General features: G+C 39.5%; 1 protein-coding gene across 1 annotated transcript in view; it reads left to right on the plus strand.

Annotated features, from left to right (window-relative positions):
* LOC134224389 (neuroglobin-like) overlaps positions 1 to 19,051 on the plus strand; it is a 141,373-nt gene that overhangs the window by 91,155 nt on the left and 31,167 nt on the right. The window contains exon 3 of the mRNA XM_062703709.1: positions 11,300 to 11,531. Within this exon, the coding sequence (XP_062559693.1) occupies positions 11,300 to 11,531 (232 nt within the window). The remainder of the gene's footprint in view (positions 1 to 11,299; positions 11,532 to 19,051) is intronic.

A 19,051-nucleotide genomic window follows, 5' to 3' on the forward strand; every position in this document is an offset into this window, starting at 1 on the left:
CTGGAACGTCCACGAAAAAAGTTATAATGCTTAGAACATTGAGTGTTCAAACCATATGCAAAAAATCGTTTATTCTGCCAGCACTGCCGTACTACGTAGACCAATAATTTAACTGAGTGTTATTTCAAAATTATTGATATTATAGAGCTTTAGAGTTAATGAGAGCTATCCGGAATTATTTCACAAAGAAAAAAATCCCACGAGAAGGAAGATGGGTTTTGCCCTTCGAGAACCATAAGTTGTCCGGTAGTGCTGACAGAAACATTGATTTCTTGCATATGGTTTACACAGTCAATTATCGAAACGTAATAACATTTTTTGTAGACCTTCCAGCTACGTACCTTCTTCGGCAAATTCTTTCGGCATCTTCCAGACTAGATGCTAAAGCATTGAGTCACGTGATTGATGATAAATTGAAGCCGCTAAGAGCAAAAATGTAAAAAAGTACATTTTTCCATACTAATCTCCATGTAAATTTAAAACGCGATGCGGCATGCGAGGTTGCAACCAATCGAGGCCATATTTTGCACAGTTGATTGGGGTCCCAAAACGATTCAGAAAAACCTTGATCTCACTTGATCGGACGAAGTTTGCATTTTTCCAAACAACTGCGCCCCACTCTAATGGATATGTAATTTTTGATGTGCAGTATTAAAGCTTTAAAATACAAATCGGAAAAACTAATCGACAAAATCCTCCAGGATCTCGCTTTTTATTATGCCGGTCACTGTATATTGCCTTGAAAAACTCTTTTTTTATATAGAAAGATTTGTCTCAGGACCTTACGAAATCCTGTCTGGTATTCGCCTACGAAGGAATCTTCAAGCGATCTCAATCTGTTGAACAAAACACGGGACATAAATTTGTGCGTCGAACTAAGAACGGTTCATCCGTTTATCTAACGTGCAAAAAAATAGTTAAGTCCATTCAGAAAACTCTTTTATTGAGCAAAACAAAAAAAACTCTTGCACAGCCTGCCTGCTTAAATGACTGCCAAATAACCGATTCAAAGTGATTTTCCACGCAAGTTTATTGCGTTCCTTGGATGGAGAAGTGCATGAATTTAGCGTAATGGAACTAAATATGCTTGATACACTTTTTTCTGAAAAGCAGAAAAAAATATAAATCTACGAAACGATGTAATATCGCTGAATTGTTGATTGATTTGCGTGATGAACCAGTGTAACATCCTAGGCTAACATTACCTCTTGTTACCCTACTTGAGGCAGATGCAATTAACCTAAATGTTTTTGATTGCCATCTAATAAATTTGTGAGGCAATATACCCTAGCGACAGTGACCAATAATGTATCACGCGCCTCCACCCACATGCATCCACGTATGTTCATACGAAAACGTGTCCCAGAACGTAAGAAATCAACACGTGGTACCTACCTACGATGTTCACGGATAATTAACGCTTTTTCAAAATGATAATGACATATCGAGATTTTCCACAATTTCAGGATGATCAGAGTTGGTTATGATTGTTATAAGATAAAAAATACCTGCGAAAACCGTTAAAATCAAAGTCACATAGCAGCATTTGCTTTAGCTAAGACATATTGCTACAAATGACTTTTCGTTCTGTTCCACATGAATTTGCGAAACTCGTAACAATATCGATCTTATGAAAATATAAACACATTGAAGAAACATCTGCTTTTTAAGGTTGCCTTAAATGTAAAGTTTGCCAAAATAATGTACATTAGTTACTGGTAGATACGATGAAAAGCCAAGTTGTGCTTCACAAAAAAAATCGCAACGTGAAACTCCCTCCCATGAGAACGAGGACTAAGGTATGTGCAGGTGACGCATGATTTCCTAAGGAATATATTGCGTAAAGTTTTGGGATAATATATGGATCCGATGTGGCTAGCCTCATATGTTTGAACTTGTTTGACTCAGTAGCATCTGGCTGGCCCATTACAAAGTTCAATCATGGTTCGGTTACATACGGAGGGCATGAAAATTGTAGTTTTAATGTTCCTCCTGTGAAGAAAAATTTACTTTATAGTAAACATTGAGGATGAAAAAGAAAACGAGAATTATTTATACTTCACATGCAAATTACCCTCATCAGCAACTTTCCGGATATCTTTTCTCCCACTATCCATCAGTCGCCATCGTTTCGTGTACTTAAACCACGGCAACCAACTCTCGATTTCCATTCAATACACATTTGTTTACAGAGCGCTATTCGTCGTATCCCGATTTCCATTCATCTGTCTACCGCAGTTTGAGTCCAACCTATTCTTGGAAATTTGGTGGTTGCTGACATATAGCGAAACGATTCCTACAGTCGGCGAATAAGCTTTCGCTACTTGTCGTCGGGACTAAGGACCATTTGCAGTTCCTTCGTCTAAACGGAGCAGTTACTTTGTATAATCTGCTCAATGGATATGTTGTCCATACTATGTGAAATGTACTCTCTTGTAACGTGTCATAAAGGTATCATTTGTAGATTGAAACAGAATGTAATATAAAATTATTCAACAAAACATGAGAAATAATAATTGTACTGGCAAATAAATAGATACACTGTTATCCTAAAATGCCGATATAATTATTATTTATCACTTCAAAGATAATAATTTTGACATTTAACATCAATCATAAGTGCCACGTTTGGAATCGTGCGAAAAAACGATTGCTATAAGGGAAAACAGTACGAAATGCACCCCTTAAGCTTTTTCGATGTTTTCACCAATTTAAACAAGAACACCAAACTATTTCAAAGTGTAGATGCAAAATATACAATATTACAACTACAAGGTTTTTGACTTTCTATCGCATTTAAAATATGTTTTAAAAAGGACCTGGGCAAAACGCCCGAAAGGTGGTGTAAAATGACTCAATTGCATGTAAAATAATGATGAACGCATGGTTGTTTGTTTTGTCTCAACGGATTAAACGACAATCTTACGAGTGCAAATCGTTAAATAAATGAAAATGAAGGGATATTGCTTATTTTTTCATTGCAGCTCACTAATAAGTAGCTAATATTGAATTGTAATGATAATATTCGCTCACAAATCTCCTACAAAAGATTATATGAGTGATGCTATGAGATAGGCCATTTTGCCCCGTGGATGCATTATGGACTGTTCTCCTCTACGTATGACGATCCGGACCACCAAAATGGAACTCTTGCTAATACATGTGTTATGTGTGCACACGGTCGTGAATAAGGGCGCACAGATTTCTTTTCCGTGTTATCCTACCCGTTTCTTTTCCGATGGTAAATATTTGGATGACCGCTACTTTCTTACCGCTTCCCCAGACCCCTGTAAGCTAAACGCAGACGACGAACGTGGGTTCAGTCAAGTGGCGAGTTTAAGCAAACGTCGCTCGAAGGTTCAGTTTGTTCGTGCTTATCGATCTAAAATTGCCGGCGAAGCTTATTTAACCTTTCGTCTACTGCCAATGTTGTGGCCACTTATGTGATAAAAATATCGTTCTACGAGCGTCTGAGTCCACCAGTTGGTGTTTTTAAATTAGATTTGACACGATTGTAACTAGAGCCACCCTCGGCTCAGTCTGGGAATAAAAAATATGTCGGTATCTGGTACACTTGACTGCTAGTCTGCTAGCCGTCTTTCAAACATGTTCTGTCTCAAAAAGATGATTTGAAGCAAATTATTTTTAAAAACAGTAAAATAACCAGCATTCTGTGTTACTTAACCGCTACTGTGCCGAGATCTATTGTGATATTCTGCTGTACAGAATCCACAAAGACTCTTTTTTAGATTTCTTACTCTCTATCGTCATCGTTGCCATCTTATCGTGAGTCCATTGTGTCCGTTTGTCCATGTCAAGAGCTTCTGAACGAAATTCCGAAAAAAATATTCTGGGCTTCCTAAAGGAATCCTTTTGGACATCTAAACGGAATTCTGAACAAAATCATTCTAGAGCAGTACTGAGGTTTTGATTTTCATTGAGAAAGGTCACGCGCTATTTACATTTTATTCTCTCTTGCTCTCATAGAGAACAAAAACAATGAAAAGAATTTCGCAAAATTTTCACGGATTTTTATTTCATAAAAGCACATCAAACTATTGTAAACAAGCTGTTTCTTATTCAATAATGTTACTTCTAACACGAAAACCAGGAACAATATATTCATTTTATCGACTAGTCATCGTTATTTGCACAGATCTATTAAAACTATTTAGAAATTTAGATTTCAAAACAAGGCAACAATCCCAACAAGACTGTTTGTAATGTGACAGGTGACTAGGAACCCGCTACATTTTCCTTTGGTCTCTTGAAAATGAAAATGCAACTGTTTTCGCTTTCACATGACGATTATGACTACCTGTACTGTTCTAGAGTTCCGAACGGAATACTTTTGGTCTTCCGAAAAGAATCTTTTTGGACTTTCGAAAGGAATACTTTTGGACACTATCGATTGGAGCGTTGTGGGCCGATTAGAATACTTATGGGATTTTCCACCGAAGCTCTAAATTATTTCGTTCGGAATCGATTCAAAAACCCAGAAAAGTTCCTTCCGAAAGCCAAAAAGAGCTCCGTTCAGAAAACCAAAAAATCTCGGTTCATAAACCCAATACAAATCCTTTCTCTGGGTTTCCGAACGAAATTATTTGGGATTCTGAACGAAATAATTTGGGATTCTGAAAGAAATTCTTTTGGGCTTCCAAAACAGAATTCTTTTGGGCTTCTGAACGAAATTATTTTGGACTTTTCTTTCAAACGGAGTCCTTTTAGACTCTCGAAAGAAATACTTTTGGAATTCAGAGTGGATCCATCTGGGCTTCTGAATGGATTTTTTTTTCTTTCCTTTCCCTTTCCAGTCCCAGATTAATTTACGTAACGTACGGTTACCATAGTCCTGTCAAACTAGTCGAACTAGCGAGTCCTGAGTTCTGGTTCTGACCGCTGTTGAACCTTACGAGGAAGTCGTTAAATTAGTGTTACCCAGACTGGCGAAACCTAAACCATAAAAAATAAAAATCACATTTAGGGAACAAATCCGAGATTTTCTAATATTCGCTTGCACGAAGAAAGACCGAAATCCTTGGGGAAAAAACAATACTCGGCAAAAATGAAACCTTCCGTTTGGAAGCCAAAAGGATTTTGTCCGAAAACGCAAAAGGTATTGGTTCGCAAGCTCAAAAAGAGTTCCGTTTGGGAGCCCAAAAAAGTGCGAAAGACCAAAGGTTCTTCGTTTGTAAACCCAAAAGACGTCCGTTTCGTTCTTTGGGTTTCCAAGTGGAATTATTCCTTCTGTGCCCCACCTCCGAATCGAACTCTTTTGGACTTTTCAACGGTTTGTGCAGTAAGAAAATTGCGTTAAAGTTATGTTAATTATGTTAAAGCCAATCCTCACGGAATCCAAATTTAAAAGCATTCGCGTTTTCAAGGGAGCACAACTGTCATTTTTATTATTTCAGTTTTGTTGCGTCGCAGCATACGTGGAATAATAAAAAATGACAGTTGTGCGTTGCTTTCGTATTGTGTGGTGTGTCCTTGAAATTTGGATTCCATGAGGATTGTCCTTAATGTTACAACATACATATTGATAAAAACATCATTTAAAGCTTTTCAGTGGAATATCTCCACTTGTCATATCCCATTCAAGTCCAACTTGAAAGATCTCCATCCTGAGCGTTGCCCAGCTATCGCTTTAACCTGTTGCCTGGTTAGATTTCGGTCGACTTCTTTTATTTCTTTATTGAGGCTTCGCCGCCATGAACCTCTGCTGCGATGTCCCGCTGGGTTCCAGTCTAATGCTTGTTTACAGATTTCTTTTCCGCCCCTACGTAGAATGTGGCCGACCCAGCCTCACTTCCGATCTCGAATTTCCGTTGCTATCGGCCTCTGGTGACAAAGACGATGGAGCTCGTTGTTTAAGATCCAGTTGTGAGGCCACCAGGCCCGAATTATATACCGCAGGCATCTGTTAATGAACACCTGCAGCCGTTGAGTGTTCTCCACTGATACACACTATGTTTCACTAGCGTATAACAGCACAGATTTCACGTTAGAGTTGAATTCGTTTGGTGCGTTCCCTTATCAGCCCGTTTTTCCAGATATTTCTTAAACTCGCAAAGGCAGCCCTTGCTTTCTTGATCCATGCACCTATGTCGATCTTGGTACCGCCGTCTGACCCCAAGTCTGACTACCAAGATATTGGAAGCTTTCAACATTCTCCACTGGTTGCCCGGCTACTGTGAAACTGGAAGGGGTCACCGTGTTTACATCCAATGATTTGGTTTTGTTGACATTGATTACTAAGCCTGCTGAAAAGGAGCGCTCGGCAAGGTCATTGAGCTTACTCTGCATATCAGAGCGCCGTTGAGCGAGGAGTGGAACATCATCAATCAATTCGAAGTCGTTTAGGTGTACACGCATGCTGCGGTGCAGTAAAGTGTTGAAATAAAAGCATGAGAGTTGTGCGTTGCTTTATGTTGAGTGATGTGCCCTTGAAAATGCGAATAGAATTGAAATCTGGATTCCGGGAGGCTTGTCCCTAACGATGTTTATCATTGTTTACTTATTTTGTGACTTAAACTTCTGTACTTTTTCGATATTTTTTTCTGCAAGGCTTTGATCAGTTGATTCAAAAGAATAAGATTGCTATCGTTCCTGTTCGCGTGACAAAAATCTTGGTTACTTCGATCTGGCAGCCGGTATTACAAGTGTCAAACCTTAGTTAATTAATACATAGATTGCTCACTGGGGCATCCCTGCTTGTAATCCACAGGAAACAATACTCTATCGGTCGTTGGGTGAACTAAACGCAGTTGGGTGCATATTTTTAAACAAAACAGTCGGGCGCGTTTTGATTTGATAATTCAATTTGACATTTGACACGTGCACGGTTAAACCCATCTACCTAAATTGAAGTTCAAGTAACTAAAAATTAAGTTAAATTTACATAACCTTCCCGGACTCACATCAGCTTTCATAACACGAGGACTCGCATGTTGTAAAATGCACATCTGTTCTAAATTTCAATATATTGAAACATATTGAAGCACATTTTTGGGTATTTAGCATTATCCGATTTCCTCACAACAGGTTGTATTCGACAAGGAATGCATTCTTCAGGCATCCTGCTTTTTTTGGGATTTTAACCACTGCGACCATTAAGTTGATCTATTGTGGTATACCCCTTGTTAGTATTGCATCTACTCAGATCAGCGAGTTACCATGTGGGGTTACCGCTATTGTCTCCTGATGCGAAGTACCCCAATCTGGTATTGCCGTTTCAATAAACTTTACTACCATATTGGGGTTAGAGATGTCGTAAAATCCCGATTATTCGATTAGTCACTAATCGATTACTCTTGATTCTTGTCGATTATTGAATCGATTAATCATTGTATAGTAATCGATTCAAAATTAATCGATTATCACAACGATGCATCGATTAATCGAAATAATCAATTAAGTTTCGTAAATGTAAATTTCCTATGATGTCGTAAAATTCTGATTAATCGATTAGTAACTAATCGATTACTCACGATTCATCTCGATTATTGAATCGATTAATCGTTGGGTAATAATCGATTCAAAATTAATCGATTATCACAACGATGAATCGATTAATCGAAGTAATCGATTAATTTGCGACATCTCTAATTGGGGTTTGCTGTCCAGATATTGGTAGGACTTGATATGCCCTTCTCAAAGTACTTCTTTCTTCGCAGGAATAGTGCTGAACAATCGCACAGCAAATGTTGAAAGGCATCCTGCTTGGTTGCAATTGTGAGTTTGGGCAAAACGGCCTATCACTTCTATCTATAAGATATGCCCCGGAATTCCAATTAACCCTTCTAGTTTTTATTCGCACAATCGATGAAAAGTTTAAAGTCAACTATTCCAAAGAATCTATGTTTTTGACGTCTCTAACTATTTTGAAAATTTAAAACTTAAAATCGTTATTTTTCCGTTTTTTTTTTCATTTTTTAAATAGTTAGAAGATTTAAAAATTTTGTGTTCTTTGGGAAGTTGACCATAAATAAATCAAAAAGTTGACTGAAGCAATAAAACGTGGTAATTTTTTTTACTAAAGTTGTTAATTGATATTCCTACATAGGTTTTTTCTAAAAATATTACAGATGCTCCTGAGATTTCAAAATGGGGTTTTCTCGGAAATGTTCCAGGAGTTGCTCCTGCATATCCTGCAAAAACATTTCCTTCTGAATTCAACCATCAATTCCTCCACAAACTGATTTCGAAAGTTTTCTACGAGTTTCTTTTGAAGCTCTTCTAGAAAGCTTCCAGAACGTACTACTGGAGCTCAGAAATAGTCCTTCTTAAAATCCACCAGATACTTCTCTGGAAATTCTTCCACAAATTCCTTACAAAAAATCTTTCAAAAATTCCTCCAGGAATTCTCCCGAAAATTCCTCTTGGAATTTCTCCACTAACTGCCCCGAAAGTTGATCTGGATTCCTTTATAATTCATGCGGATATTCAAGAAACAATTTACGGAGAAATTTTTGAATAATTTCCGTAAGAAGTTCTGAAGGAAATACCAAAGGATTACCTAGTGAAATTTTTGATGAAAATCCTGGAGGAATTCCCGAAGAATTCCTTAAGGAATACTCTTCTTAATTACTTAAGGAATAACTCTTCTTGAACTGGTGAACAACGGTAGTGAGAGCAACACACGGAAGTTTTTATTACCGAATTGAAAAAGTACTCTTGATTTGTTTCTTTTTAGCGTGAAATGAGCAGGGAGCTACTGGATCACCCAACGGCCGGTGGTTGTGTGAATAGCGCAGCTATTTTGTTGCCTGATGTTTACCTAGAGTGGTGTATCGATGTATTATTAATCTAAGGTCAAACCGATGCTGGTGATGAAACCAAACATGCACTACCGGGGTAAGGGTCGTTCGGCCGAAACCCATTTGGCAGAACAAACCATTAGGCCAAAATCCATCTGGCTGAAAGGGTCATTTGGCCGAACAAGTCATTTGTCCGAAAGGATCATTTGGCCAAAGGTTCATTTGGTGAGTAGTAAGACGTCTCACTAATCACTTCGCGCTTCACACTAATTACAATGAGAAGTGAGAAATGAGGAGTGAGAAGTGTGACGTCTCACATCTCACTGTGAGAAGTGGGTAGTGCGAAGTTGGTAGTGAGACGCCTCACTACTCACATCGCGCTTCTCACTTTTTACAGCGAGAAGTGAGAAATGAGCGAGAAGTGAGTCATTCTCACCCCTCCTTTCTCGCGTCTCACTTCGTCTCTCTTCTCAATCATAATTTTTCACTTTTCAAATAACCTATTCGGCCAATCGAGAAACGACCCTTCTGGCCAAATGACCGCTTCGGCTAAATTACCGCTTCGGCTAAATTACCCTTTCGGCCATAGACCCTTTCGGCCAAACGACTTTTTTGGCCAAATGACTTTAGGCCTAATGGTCTGTTCGGCCAAATGGTACATTCGGCCAAACAACTTTCGGCCTAGTGGCATTCGACCAAATGCCATTCGGCCGAACGGTATTCGGCCAAAGTCCTTTCTCGGCACTACCGTGGGGGACCGAAATCTGTCCACCTCATGAGATATCAATAAATTGAAGGGGATTTAAAGTAATTAATTTACAAATAATGTATCTTATCCTATTCATAAACTTGACAGTAAGCTTCTAGACCATTGAGATGGAAAGTAGGCTTTGAAATTAAAACAATATAAATTAAAAACAAATCGCCACCCACCAAACGCGCAGTTTCTGACGCCATTTGTTTGCATGTGGAACATAATTGCAGCAAAAGTAATCGAGTTTGAATTGCATATTGTGATTAATAAAGTAAGCTAAGTGGAATACAAATCAAAGAGATCGCTTCTCAAGATGCGTATTTAGCTATTTACAGTGGTAGTTTAGTCAATCAGTTTGCTTCAATTAAAATAATTAGTTCAACAATAGCTGTACAGATTTTGATCCTTTGATTCGAAATCCGTCCACGGTTCAGCAGGTGTTGATTTAATTCATTATTTTATCATGCTTTTCTTAGTTTTTAATGTGTGGGGCTCTCCTTAGCCGTGCGGTAAGATGCGCGGCTACAAAGCAAGACCATGCTGAGGGTGGCTGGGTATGGTTCCTGGTGCCGGTCTAGGCAATTTTCGGATTGGAAATTGTCTCAACCTCCCTGAGCATAAAAGTATCAACCTCATGATGGTAACTTGGCTTAGAAACCTCGCAGTTAATAACTGTGGAAGTGTTAAGAGAAAATTAAGCTGCGAGGCGGCCTGTCCCAGTGTGGGGATGTAATGCCAATAAGAAGAAGAAGAAGAAGAATGTATAAATGTGAAACACTTCAAAAGTAGAGGCCTTTATGCTCCTGTATTCACGATAAACGTTTCATTTACATTTGCCTTCTATGTTCTAGAGACGTTCTCATGTACGGAGGTGCTTCAGTGTACGGATTTCGATGCTCCACACTACAACGATTATGAAACTCATCAAAGTTTTTTTTTATTTATTATAATTAGCGGATGAATTTGGCAAATCCTCACGGATATAAAGATTGCCGCAAAATTTATGGTGATTTCTAAATGTAATTCTGGTTTTCAATCATTCGCAAATTCCTTATAATAGTTGTTACTTATCTAATATCCAACTACATATTGTTATTGCTCAGTACCATAGCCTGTAGAGAAGACAATTAATTTTGCAAAAAAAAAATGTACTTCATCATTCTCTTAATGAAGTTATCCAATTTGCTCAAATTTTTAACTGGTATTTTATCGAAAGTAAATGCAACTATCGACAAGCACCTAACCACCCCCATTTCAGTTATATTTTTCACACATCCGGAGTTTCTACCAGAACATGTAGATGCTTCCGCTGGTTGCACGGTTCATTTTTCATTTTTTGTCCGTCATGCTAACAAATTCAATTTGCATCGATCGCAAGCTCGCTACGCACTCCATAAATAAAGTAGAAAAAAACTCTTAAAGCATGTATCAACGAAGGTATACAAATACTGAATATCCATAACCTATCGAAATGATTACTTTTTACTTTTTGAAAGACCCACGGTGCTATATTTAAAAATGAAACATCTCTAATCAACACTCCTCACGTGGTTTCATAATCGTGATTACATGCCAATGAAGGATGGAATTATGAGAGCTCCTACGACTATGTTAATTTATGCAAATGGATTGATGATGACGGCACAGCCACAATGCGACCGTGTCGTTGCTACTTATTTTCATTTATCACTCTTTGACAACCAAAGTTTCCCGGTACCATACCGCGCACAGTCTGTCTGTATATTGATGTTAATTACTTTACGTTGTCGTTATTTTCCTTTTCCAGATTATTTGAAGAACATGCAGACCTGCTGGATATGTTTGCAAGTTTCAAAGAGCTCAAAACGAAAGAGGAACAGGCGACATCGGAGGAGCTGCAGGAGCATGCCAACAAGGTGATGAATACGCTAGACGAAGGAATCAGGGGTCTGGATGATTTGGACACTTTCTTCGAGTTCATCCACCAGGTGGGAGCATCGCACAGGCGGTTACCCGGTTTCAAACAGGAATACTTCTGGGTAAGTGCCAACAAATATAGCAAACAAACGTTGTTTCCCAACATGAACATGGTATGTCGTCATGAATCAGCAAGAAGTGGAAACAACAACATCCTAACAACAAGCATAGGGCAGCGGAAGTGGGTAAAGTAGGATGTGGTCTGTTTCGCTCGGTAGCTATCTCAGGTTTTAGCGTGAACGACTGCGGTACGAACTATGCGCTAATGAGATAACAGCAGGTTCCTCCTGCACGGAGCAATTTAACGAGAAAGTTGCTCTTCCCACGGCTGAATGACAATGACGTGGGTAGAATTGAATTATGGCGGGAATGTTCATCATAAGTTCGATCTAGTTAGAAAAAAAAGTAACAATCATGGTAACGCATCTTATCGAGCATCCGTGCGCTACTTAGAAGTACGAAAACAAGTATAAGATAATTTAATATAATTTACTACTGCTCAGGCTAAGATATTTCAAACCATGCATTGTTATCTAAATTGCAAGTTATCTGAATCAGTAAAGATCCAAGATGAAAAATTATTTTGAGCATTTAGTGGAATGTATTTACTAGTCATAAGACGAGTTTGTACAATTCCATTTAATTCCACCACTTGCACTTGGTTATACCTTTGACAGATACGTATTTCGAGCTCAACAGTGAGGCTATCTTCAGTGTCTCGTACTTGACTCGACTGAAAATATGTACTATCTAGAATCTAGGTACATTAACGTATCCTGAGCACCCCTAGAGGTACATAGGGCCAACGTAAAAGATCTCCATCCTGGATGACTGCTCGCATTACCCTTCACCTGGGCTCAGGTCAAATTACTGTCGACTTTCTTTATTTCCTTATTGAGGCTACGCCGCAACGAGCCTTTGGGTCTGTCTCTGCTGCGATGTCCCGCTGAATTCCAGTCCAGCGCTTGCTTGCAGATTTCATTCATCTCCGCTTTTTCGTAATGTGTGGCCGACCCACCTCCATTTACGCTCTAGATTTTCTGTCGATATCGGTTTTTGATGGCATCGTCGATGGAGCTCAGCATTCGAGATCCAATTGTGAGACAACGTAGACATCGGTTGATAAATACTTGCATTTTCTGCGTAATCTCTGCTGATAAACACCAAGTCTCCCTGCCATATAACAACACAGATTTTACGTTTGAGTTGTATATTCGAAATTTGGTGCGTTGACTAATCTGATTAGATCTCCATACATTTCGTATACTCGCAAAAGCAACCCTAACCTTCTTAATCCGTGCTCCTGTGTCAATCTTGGTTCCACCGTCCGACGCTAATTGGCTGCCAAGATATTTAAAGTTTTTGACCTTCTCCACTGCTTGTCCGGCTACGGTAAAGTTGGAAGGGTTATTTGTGTTTGCATCCAAAGATATGGTCTTGTTGACGTTGATGATGAGACACGCCGTCGAGGAGCGTTCGGCCAGGGCGTTCAGCTTACTCTGCATATCAGAGCGCCGTTGTGCTAGTAGAGCAATATCATCAGCCAAATCGAAGTCGTTTAGATGCTCCATAGTAATAGGCTGCCAGAGCAGCCTGCGGCTTGGTACACGGTCAATCGCCCCCCGCAATGATCTCGTCGATTACGATGAGGGATAGTAGCGGAGATAGAATACATCCTTGCCTCACTGCAGCGACTACCCGGATGGGGTCAGACAAAGCTTCGTTATGCAGGACTCTGCACGTAAAAGCTTCGTACTGCGCTTCGATGAGGCCGACGATTTTATCCGGAACTCCCTTGCGTCTAAAGGCGCCCCACAGATTTTCATGTTTCAAACGATCATAGTCAATAAATACCAGGTAGAGTGCCACACAGAAAAAAATAATGAAAACTAAGAAGCGCGTAAAAAATAAAGACGTGAAAAATTAAACTATTTTGGGCGTACATGGATATTTTCCAACAAGTACACCCTAAATGTATGCAATTTCTATAGTATTATGTCAGTTCCTATAGCATACATCATATAAAATCGTTTGAATTTACGCTCTTTTTGGCATTCCCTTTATGTGCATTACTTTCGTGTAAATTTCAACAACTTTTTCTATCTGTGCAGATACCACTTTTTTGGGAACTTCACAGATAGAAAAAGTTGTTGAAATTTACACGAAAGTAATGCACATAAAGGGAATGTCAAAAATAGCGTAAATTTAAACGATTTTATCACCTGAAAGTATGCAATTTCCATTGCATTATGTCACTTTTTATATGATGTATGCTATAGAAACTGACATAATATCCAGCTTTTTACGAGTCGGTGCCATAATTCTTTGAATCACCCCTGTTGACATATGCTGTGTCCACTATAATTTTTATAGATAGATCTTAGCAATCGGTGATTCGTTGAAATTTTTTGTCGTAGCATTAAACTGTCAAAAAATAACGTCACTTGAAATTCGAGCATGCATCTAAAACTTGGTTTTATTTATATTCCATCTGTGTTAAAACATTCCTACATTTTTTTTCTTGTTTTAGGTGTTCAAAATATAAGTTTGGCGGACGCATTTGGATCAATAATGATTATTTAATACAAGGACACAAGCGTTCTACCTATTGCTGTATCAATAGAGCAAAATGCTTAGTTCGGACATTGTGTGATCCTTCGGAAAACCTAAAAAAAACTATGGTTTATGAGCGTCATTTGAAGAGTTACAAAATAAGAAATGATTCGATTCGAGAATGAGATCATTGTTCATTCAAAACGTTAGGTAGGCATCTTATGGTCTTATGCAATATGTACTAGTTATAGAAGAGAGTGTTTATGGGAGGAAGAACGAAATGGGATAAACATTTTACTCACATCCGCAAACTTTAACACCAACGACATGGCAAATAGCAGCGAACGGTTTACGGACAGAGGCATAACACCAACGATAACACGGGATGCTCGGGAGAATGGACGAAATTGCATAGCATTTATATAATTAAGAACGATCCGTAATTACAGGTGTGGTATTGATCACTGCAGGCCTAATTTTTTATTCAACATCCAATGGAAGATCGTAACCCTTATTGACACCGGGTGAGCACTACACTAATCTTCCTTTGTCAAGGCACTTTGTCAACATTTTCCTTTATTCTTCAAATGGCCTAAAATAGAAGAATAATTAGCACATAATATGAAAGAATATTAAAATTCGTAAATTTCGTTGTTTTTTTGTGATTTCAATTGAATTTTCTTGAGTTGATTACAAATAAACAACTTAATACATCTCGATGGTAACGGAAAAATGAGAACTCTACTTCATGGCTACCAAGATTTGATTAAAAAGTAAGTACACAGCACATGTCAAATTCGATTCACCCCTTGGGAATTTATGGCTAGCGTAAAAAGCTGGATAGAAATTGCATACATTTAGGGTGTACTTGTTGGAAAATATCCATGTACGCCCAAAATAGTTTAATTTTCCACGTCTTTATTTTTTACGCGCTTCTTAGTTTTCATTATTTTTTTCTGTGTTCACTAAGATGCCCTGCAGCCCGAAAAGTTGCGGTTTCCCAGATATTGCAAAATAGTTGATGCAACATTTGCGCAGATAACATCTCTGCTGAAATGCGATAGACCCCAGGAGCTTTTTTGGATTTCTTGCTTCGGATGACTACTTCAACGTCCTGCAGTGATGCAGCACCCTCCATCCTCCAGTCGGCAGTCGAAAATTATTTTAATTTCTATTTTATCTTTATTAACGAGACTTTCAGCCCAAGGTTGGCTTGTCTCGTAGTAGAAACTTGAAGAAGTTGTTCGAAATGCTCGAACCAACGTTTCAGCTGTTCAGTTGGGTCGGTGAGTAACTGACCTGTCTCGTCTCTCACCGGCATCCTCGGATTCATCCTTGCTAGACTCAGGCGTCGTAGGACGGGAATAGTTGACATTTTTTTACTATTCATTCTTCCATGCAATAACAGAAAAACGAAACCACGGCAGCCGCAGCAGCAGCCACATGTGGTGCACCAAGCAGACGACAGACAGCCCATGTTTTTACTATTTTCTTTGCACATAATTAATGTTTTCGTATATTTTTACAATGTAATAACCGTTTTTTTAAGGCAAATATTCATTTCATTACTCCTTGCTCATTTTTGAGATTAGAACTAATACATCAGTACCAATGGCTAGCATTCTTTCCAGGCTGTGCACCACAGGTAATTAAATTCGATTCTGTTCTGTGCGCTGCGCACGAGCCGAAACAAGAAAGCTCACGAAAATGCTAACCGCACCGACGGCACAAGACTCTCCGCAACAGCAAGAAACAGTTTGTCAATTAAAAAAAAAAGTTAAAAAATTTCGCATACATTTTTTTTGCAAACTGTGCAAATTTGACTGGATAAAATATAAACAATCGCATAATCAAAGTGTTTTACTGTACATTTCCCATCACTGGTCGTGAGATATCGTACAGGAGGCGAATATCGCCATATGTCTCAGCTTTCTCCCCTTCGTCGGCCAGGGAGTCCACCAACACTCGCTTGTCCCGTCCTTCTCTAGATCCGAATACCGTTGACAGGACTCGTACTTGGTTGCTCTGGCTTTTGTCCGCTCTATCGCGGCCTTTGCTTCTCTACGCTCCTCGATTTTCCGCCAGGTTGCATCCGTAATCCACTCCTACCGCTGAGTGCGCAGCTCACCCAGGGTATTCTCGCTTGTTTCGATAAAGGCATTCTTGATGGCCGTCCTCTGCTCTTATACGCTGCCACCTATCGGAACATCCGCTGCCTAAGTTCAAAGTTCTCCAATGAACGATCTCTTCACAGTTGGATCTTCTAGTTGGCGTGTGTTGAATAGCCGTCCGTGTCTCTCCTCCCGCCGCTGAATCCGAGCAATGCATAATCGGATCTCGCCAATTAGAAGATGATGGTCAGACGCGATGTCGGCGCTGCGTTTACTCCGATCATCACGAAGGCTCTGTCTCCATTTTCGGCTGATGGTTTGTCACAATTTGGGATTTTAGCCAGTTCTCCCTGAGTGCTCTACAGCTGTCGTCGAGTTCGATCCGTCGGACGATCCTAGTAAAAAGGTTTCGGTGCAACGGTGGTGGCCGATTCGTCATATATGTAGGTACGTGAGATAAGGATCGCTAGTTTGCAGTGTTCTCAACCTCAATCAGAAGAATCAGGATTACTTCGTCGGATGGTCTTTAACGACTAACACAATACTACTAGGTTCTTTTAACAGAGTGGAACAGCCGCTCCCGGCCACACTCCCTAGTGGCGCTCACGAAGTTTGTGCTTTGATTAATGTAGACTCGTTAGGAGGAGCCACAATGGGCTATGAACTTCCGGAAGGCAATGATACAAGAGATCGTGCTGAAAGACTGCGCAACCTCCAACTGGATCACTCGAGTTAACAGTTTAATCGATCTTGCAAAACCTCGATCCAAAAAACATCGTATCGAGGTACTTGAGAGAATCGAAGATAGCAAACTGGTTGGTTGACGTATCGTACGTCCTTGGCCAACTGGAAAACTTGTTCTTCGGTGTTCACACTCACAAGCATATCGTTAACGATTTCATCATCCAGGTAATTGAGATGCTTATCCGCTTTACACCCTTCTTCCTGATTCAGAAATTCGCTTTCCTCATTTATTTGCATCAGCCCTAGCTTTGTAAGTTTTACCGATAACTTTTGTGACAACGAAATAGAATGCTCTGACAATGCTTTCGCGGCGTTCACAACCAGAAGATCTGCTCTCCGACTGTTCCTGCCAAGAAATTCCCACACAGCTACATCTACTGATTGGTTTAAACATAATGATCGCCGGTTTTTACTATTGATGAGATTTTGATACAGAGAGGCAGATTTCTTTCTTCATTTGATGAAGGAATCACTAGAATGATGCGCGTACTTGTTCCATTGTTACCGATTGGCTGGCTTCTCGTTGACTTGCGAAACATTTTGTCGTTGTGTGGCAGCTCCTTTCCCAAAGCCGCCTTAGTTCGCTGGACCTACGTCACTGTAACGCAGTTAGAACAACTCCAGCTCTTGTCGGCCCACATACGAGAAGTGGAACCATTTGCCAAACTGGACCATCCCCGTGGTATCCACCTCCTTGCACGAACATCCTTCCAAAGTTTCATCTACAACTTCCACTTCTGGAATCTACCACCAGCACTTTGACATCCAAATGCTCAGATTATGTCTAATTTTCTGCGCGCTCCTTATTTCTCGCCCGATTTTACTGATTAAAAATCCTTTTTTGTCACTTAGTTCTGATAAAATTGTTGCATTTTACGGTTATAAAAAAGCGCTTTCGTGGGATTAGCTCCTTTGTGAGACCCCACTTTCACCACCGCCCACGCATTGCCCATATGAAAAATAAAGCGGACGCGTGGTAACTTTTTCTGTAAGAGACCCCATAACTATCGTACGCATGACACCTATTTGTTACATTTGCAAAATAATAGCAATTTTCGCTTCGCTAGCGCTTATTGAACCCTTTCCTCTAATTCAGCCTAAACACGTCCACTTTTTGTTTATCACATTATGTAAAGTACATACAGCTTACTGTTAATTTCTCCGTACAACCCCGACCGGGAGGAATCAATCCCGCATCTCATACTGAACTCATAATATGCCATGAATCACCACCTCCAATCTAGCCTTGTGTGAAATAAATTGAAGTTAGTCGCTTCGAGATCACAACCACAAAATGGTAGAAATGATGTTGCTCTGCAAATCTCTTCATTCCCGAGGATAAAACTATGCGTTTCGCAAGAAGTTTTCCCCTTCATTATCATTCCGCTTGCTTGCGCACATTGTTGTCCGAGTAACAATGCCAAGCCAAATGTAAACTATTTTCATTTATGATGCTCTAACCGTGCAATGTGTGGCAAGAAGTATAATGTGTATGAAATGTGATGGAATGCTGGAGATATAATTTATGTTTCTGATTCCGAGCGATTACCTTCTGTGTAAGGGATTCATATTACTGTCAGCAATAATTTTAGTCAGATGTGAACGCCGGAGAACGATTTCAGATTAACTTTACATAGCGATTATGAGCGAAACTTGAGACTAGATATATTATGTTTGAATGTTTTCAATAAAGTTCGTAGAATTCGTTACATTCTATCCCTTTAATGTCTATGGAAACAAATATCTCATAGCTCAGTAAATTTGGTACTATAGCGTGAATCACGAACAAGCTCAACACTGACATCCAAATATAATGTCCATCCCATATAATCATCATCCGCCACTAAATGAGTACGTCCTTTCTGACGTCGTGCCCACTGACATGTTGAGAGCATGACTGGGAGCGCAAACCAATCCCAAGGAATCGCATTATCTTCCACTTTGCTGTAACCCGGAGCGAAGCAATCATCGCAGACAATTACTTTCGCACCTGCTGACCATCAGCACGTAATTCCCAACCAAAATGTTTCTTTGTCCAATGAAGCGCTGGCAGTGTTAGCTGCCCAAAAGGATAACATACAAAGGAAAACAAATCTCATACCTATAGGGGATGCAGAAAATGAGACAGCCAATGTAATGTTGTAAGAACAAAGAAACAGAATCTTTAATTTTCG

Source organism: Armigeres subalbatus, chromosome 3, assembly GCF_024139115.2.
Source record: "Armigeres subalbatus isolate Guangzhou_Male chromosome 3, GZ_Asu_2, whole genome shotgun sequence".
Lineage (NCBI taxonomy): Eukaryota > Metazoa > Arthropoda > Insecta > Diptera > Culicidae > Armigeres > Armigeres subalbatus.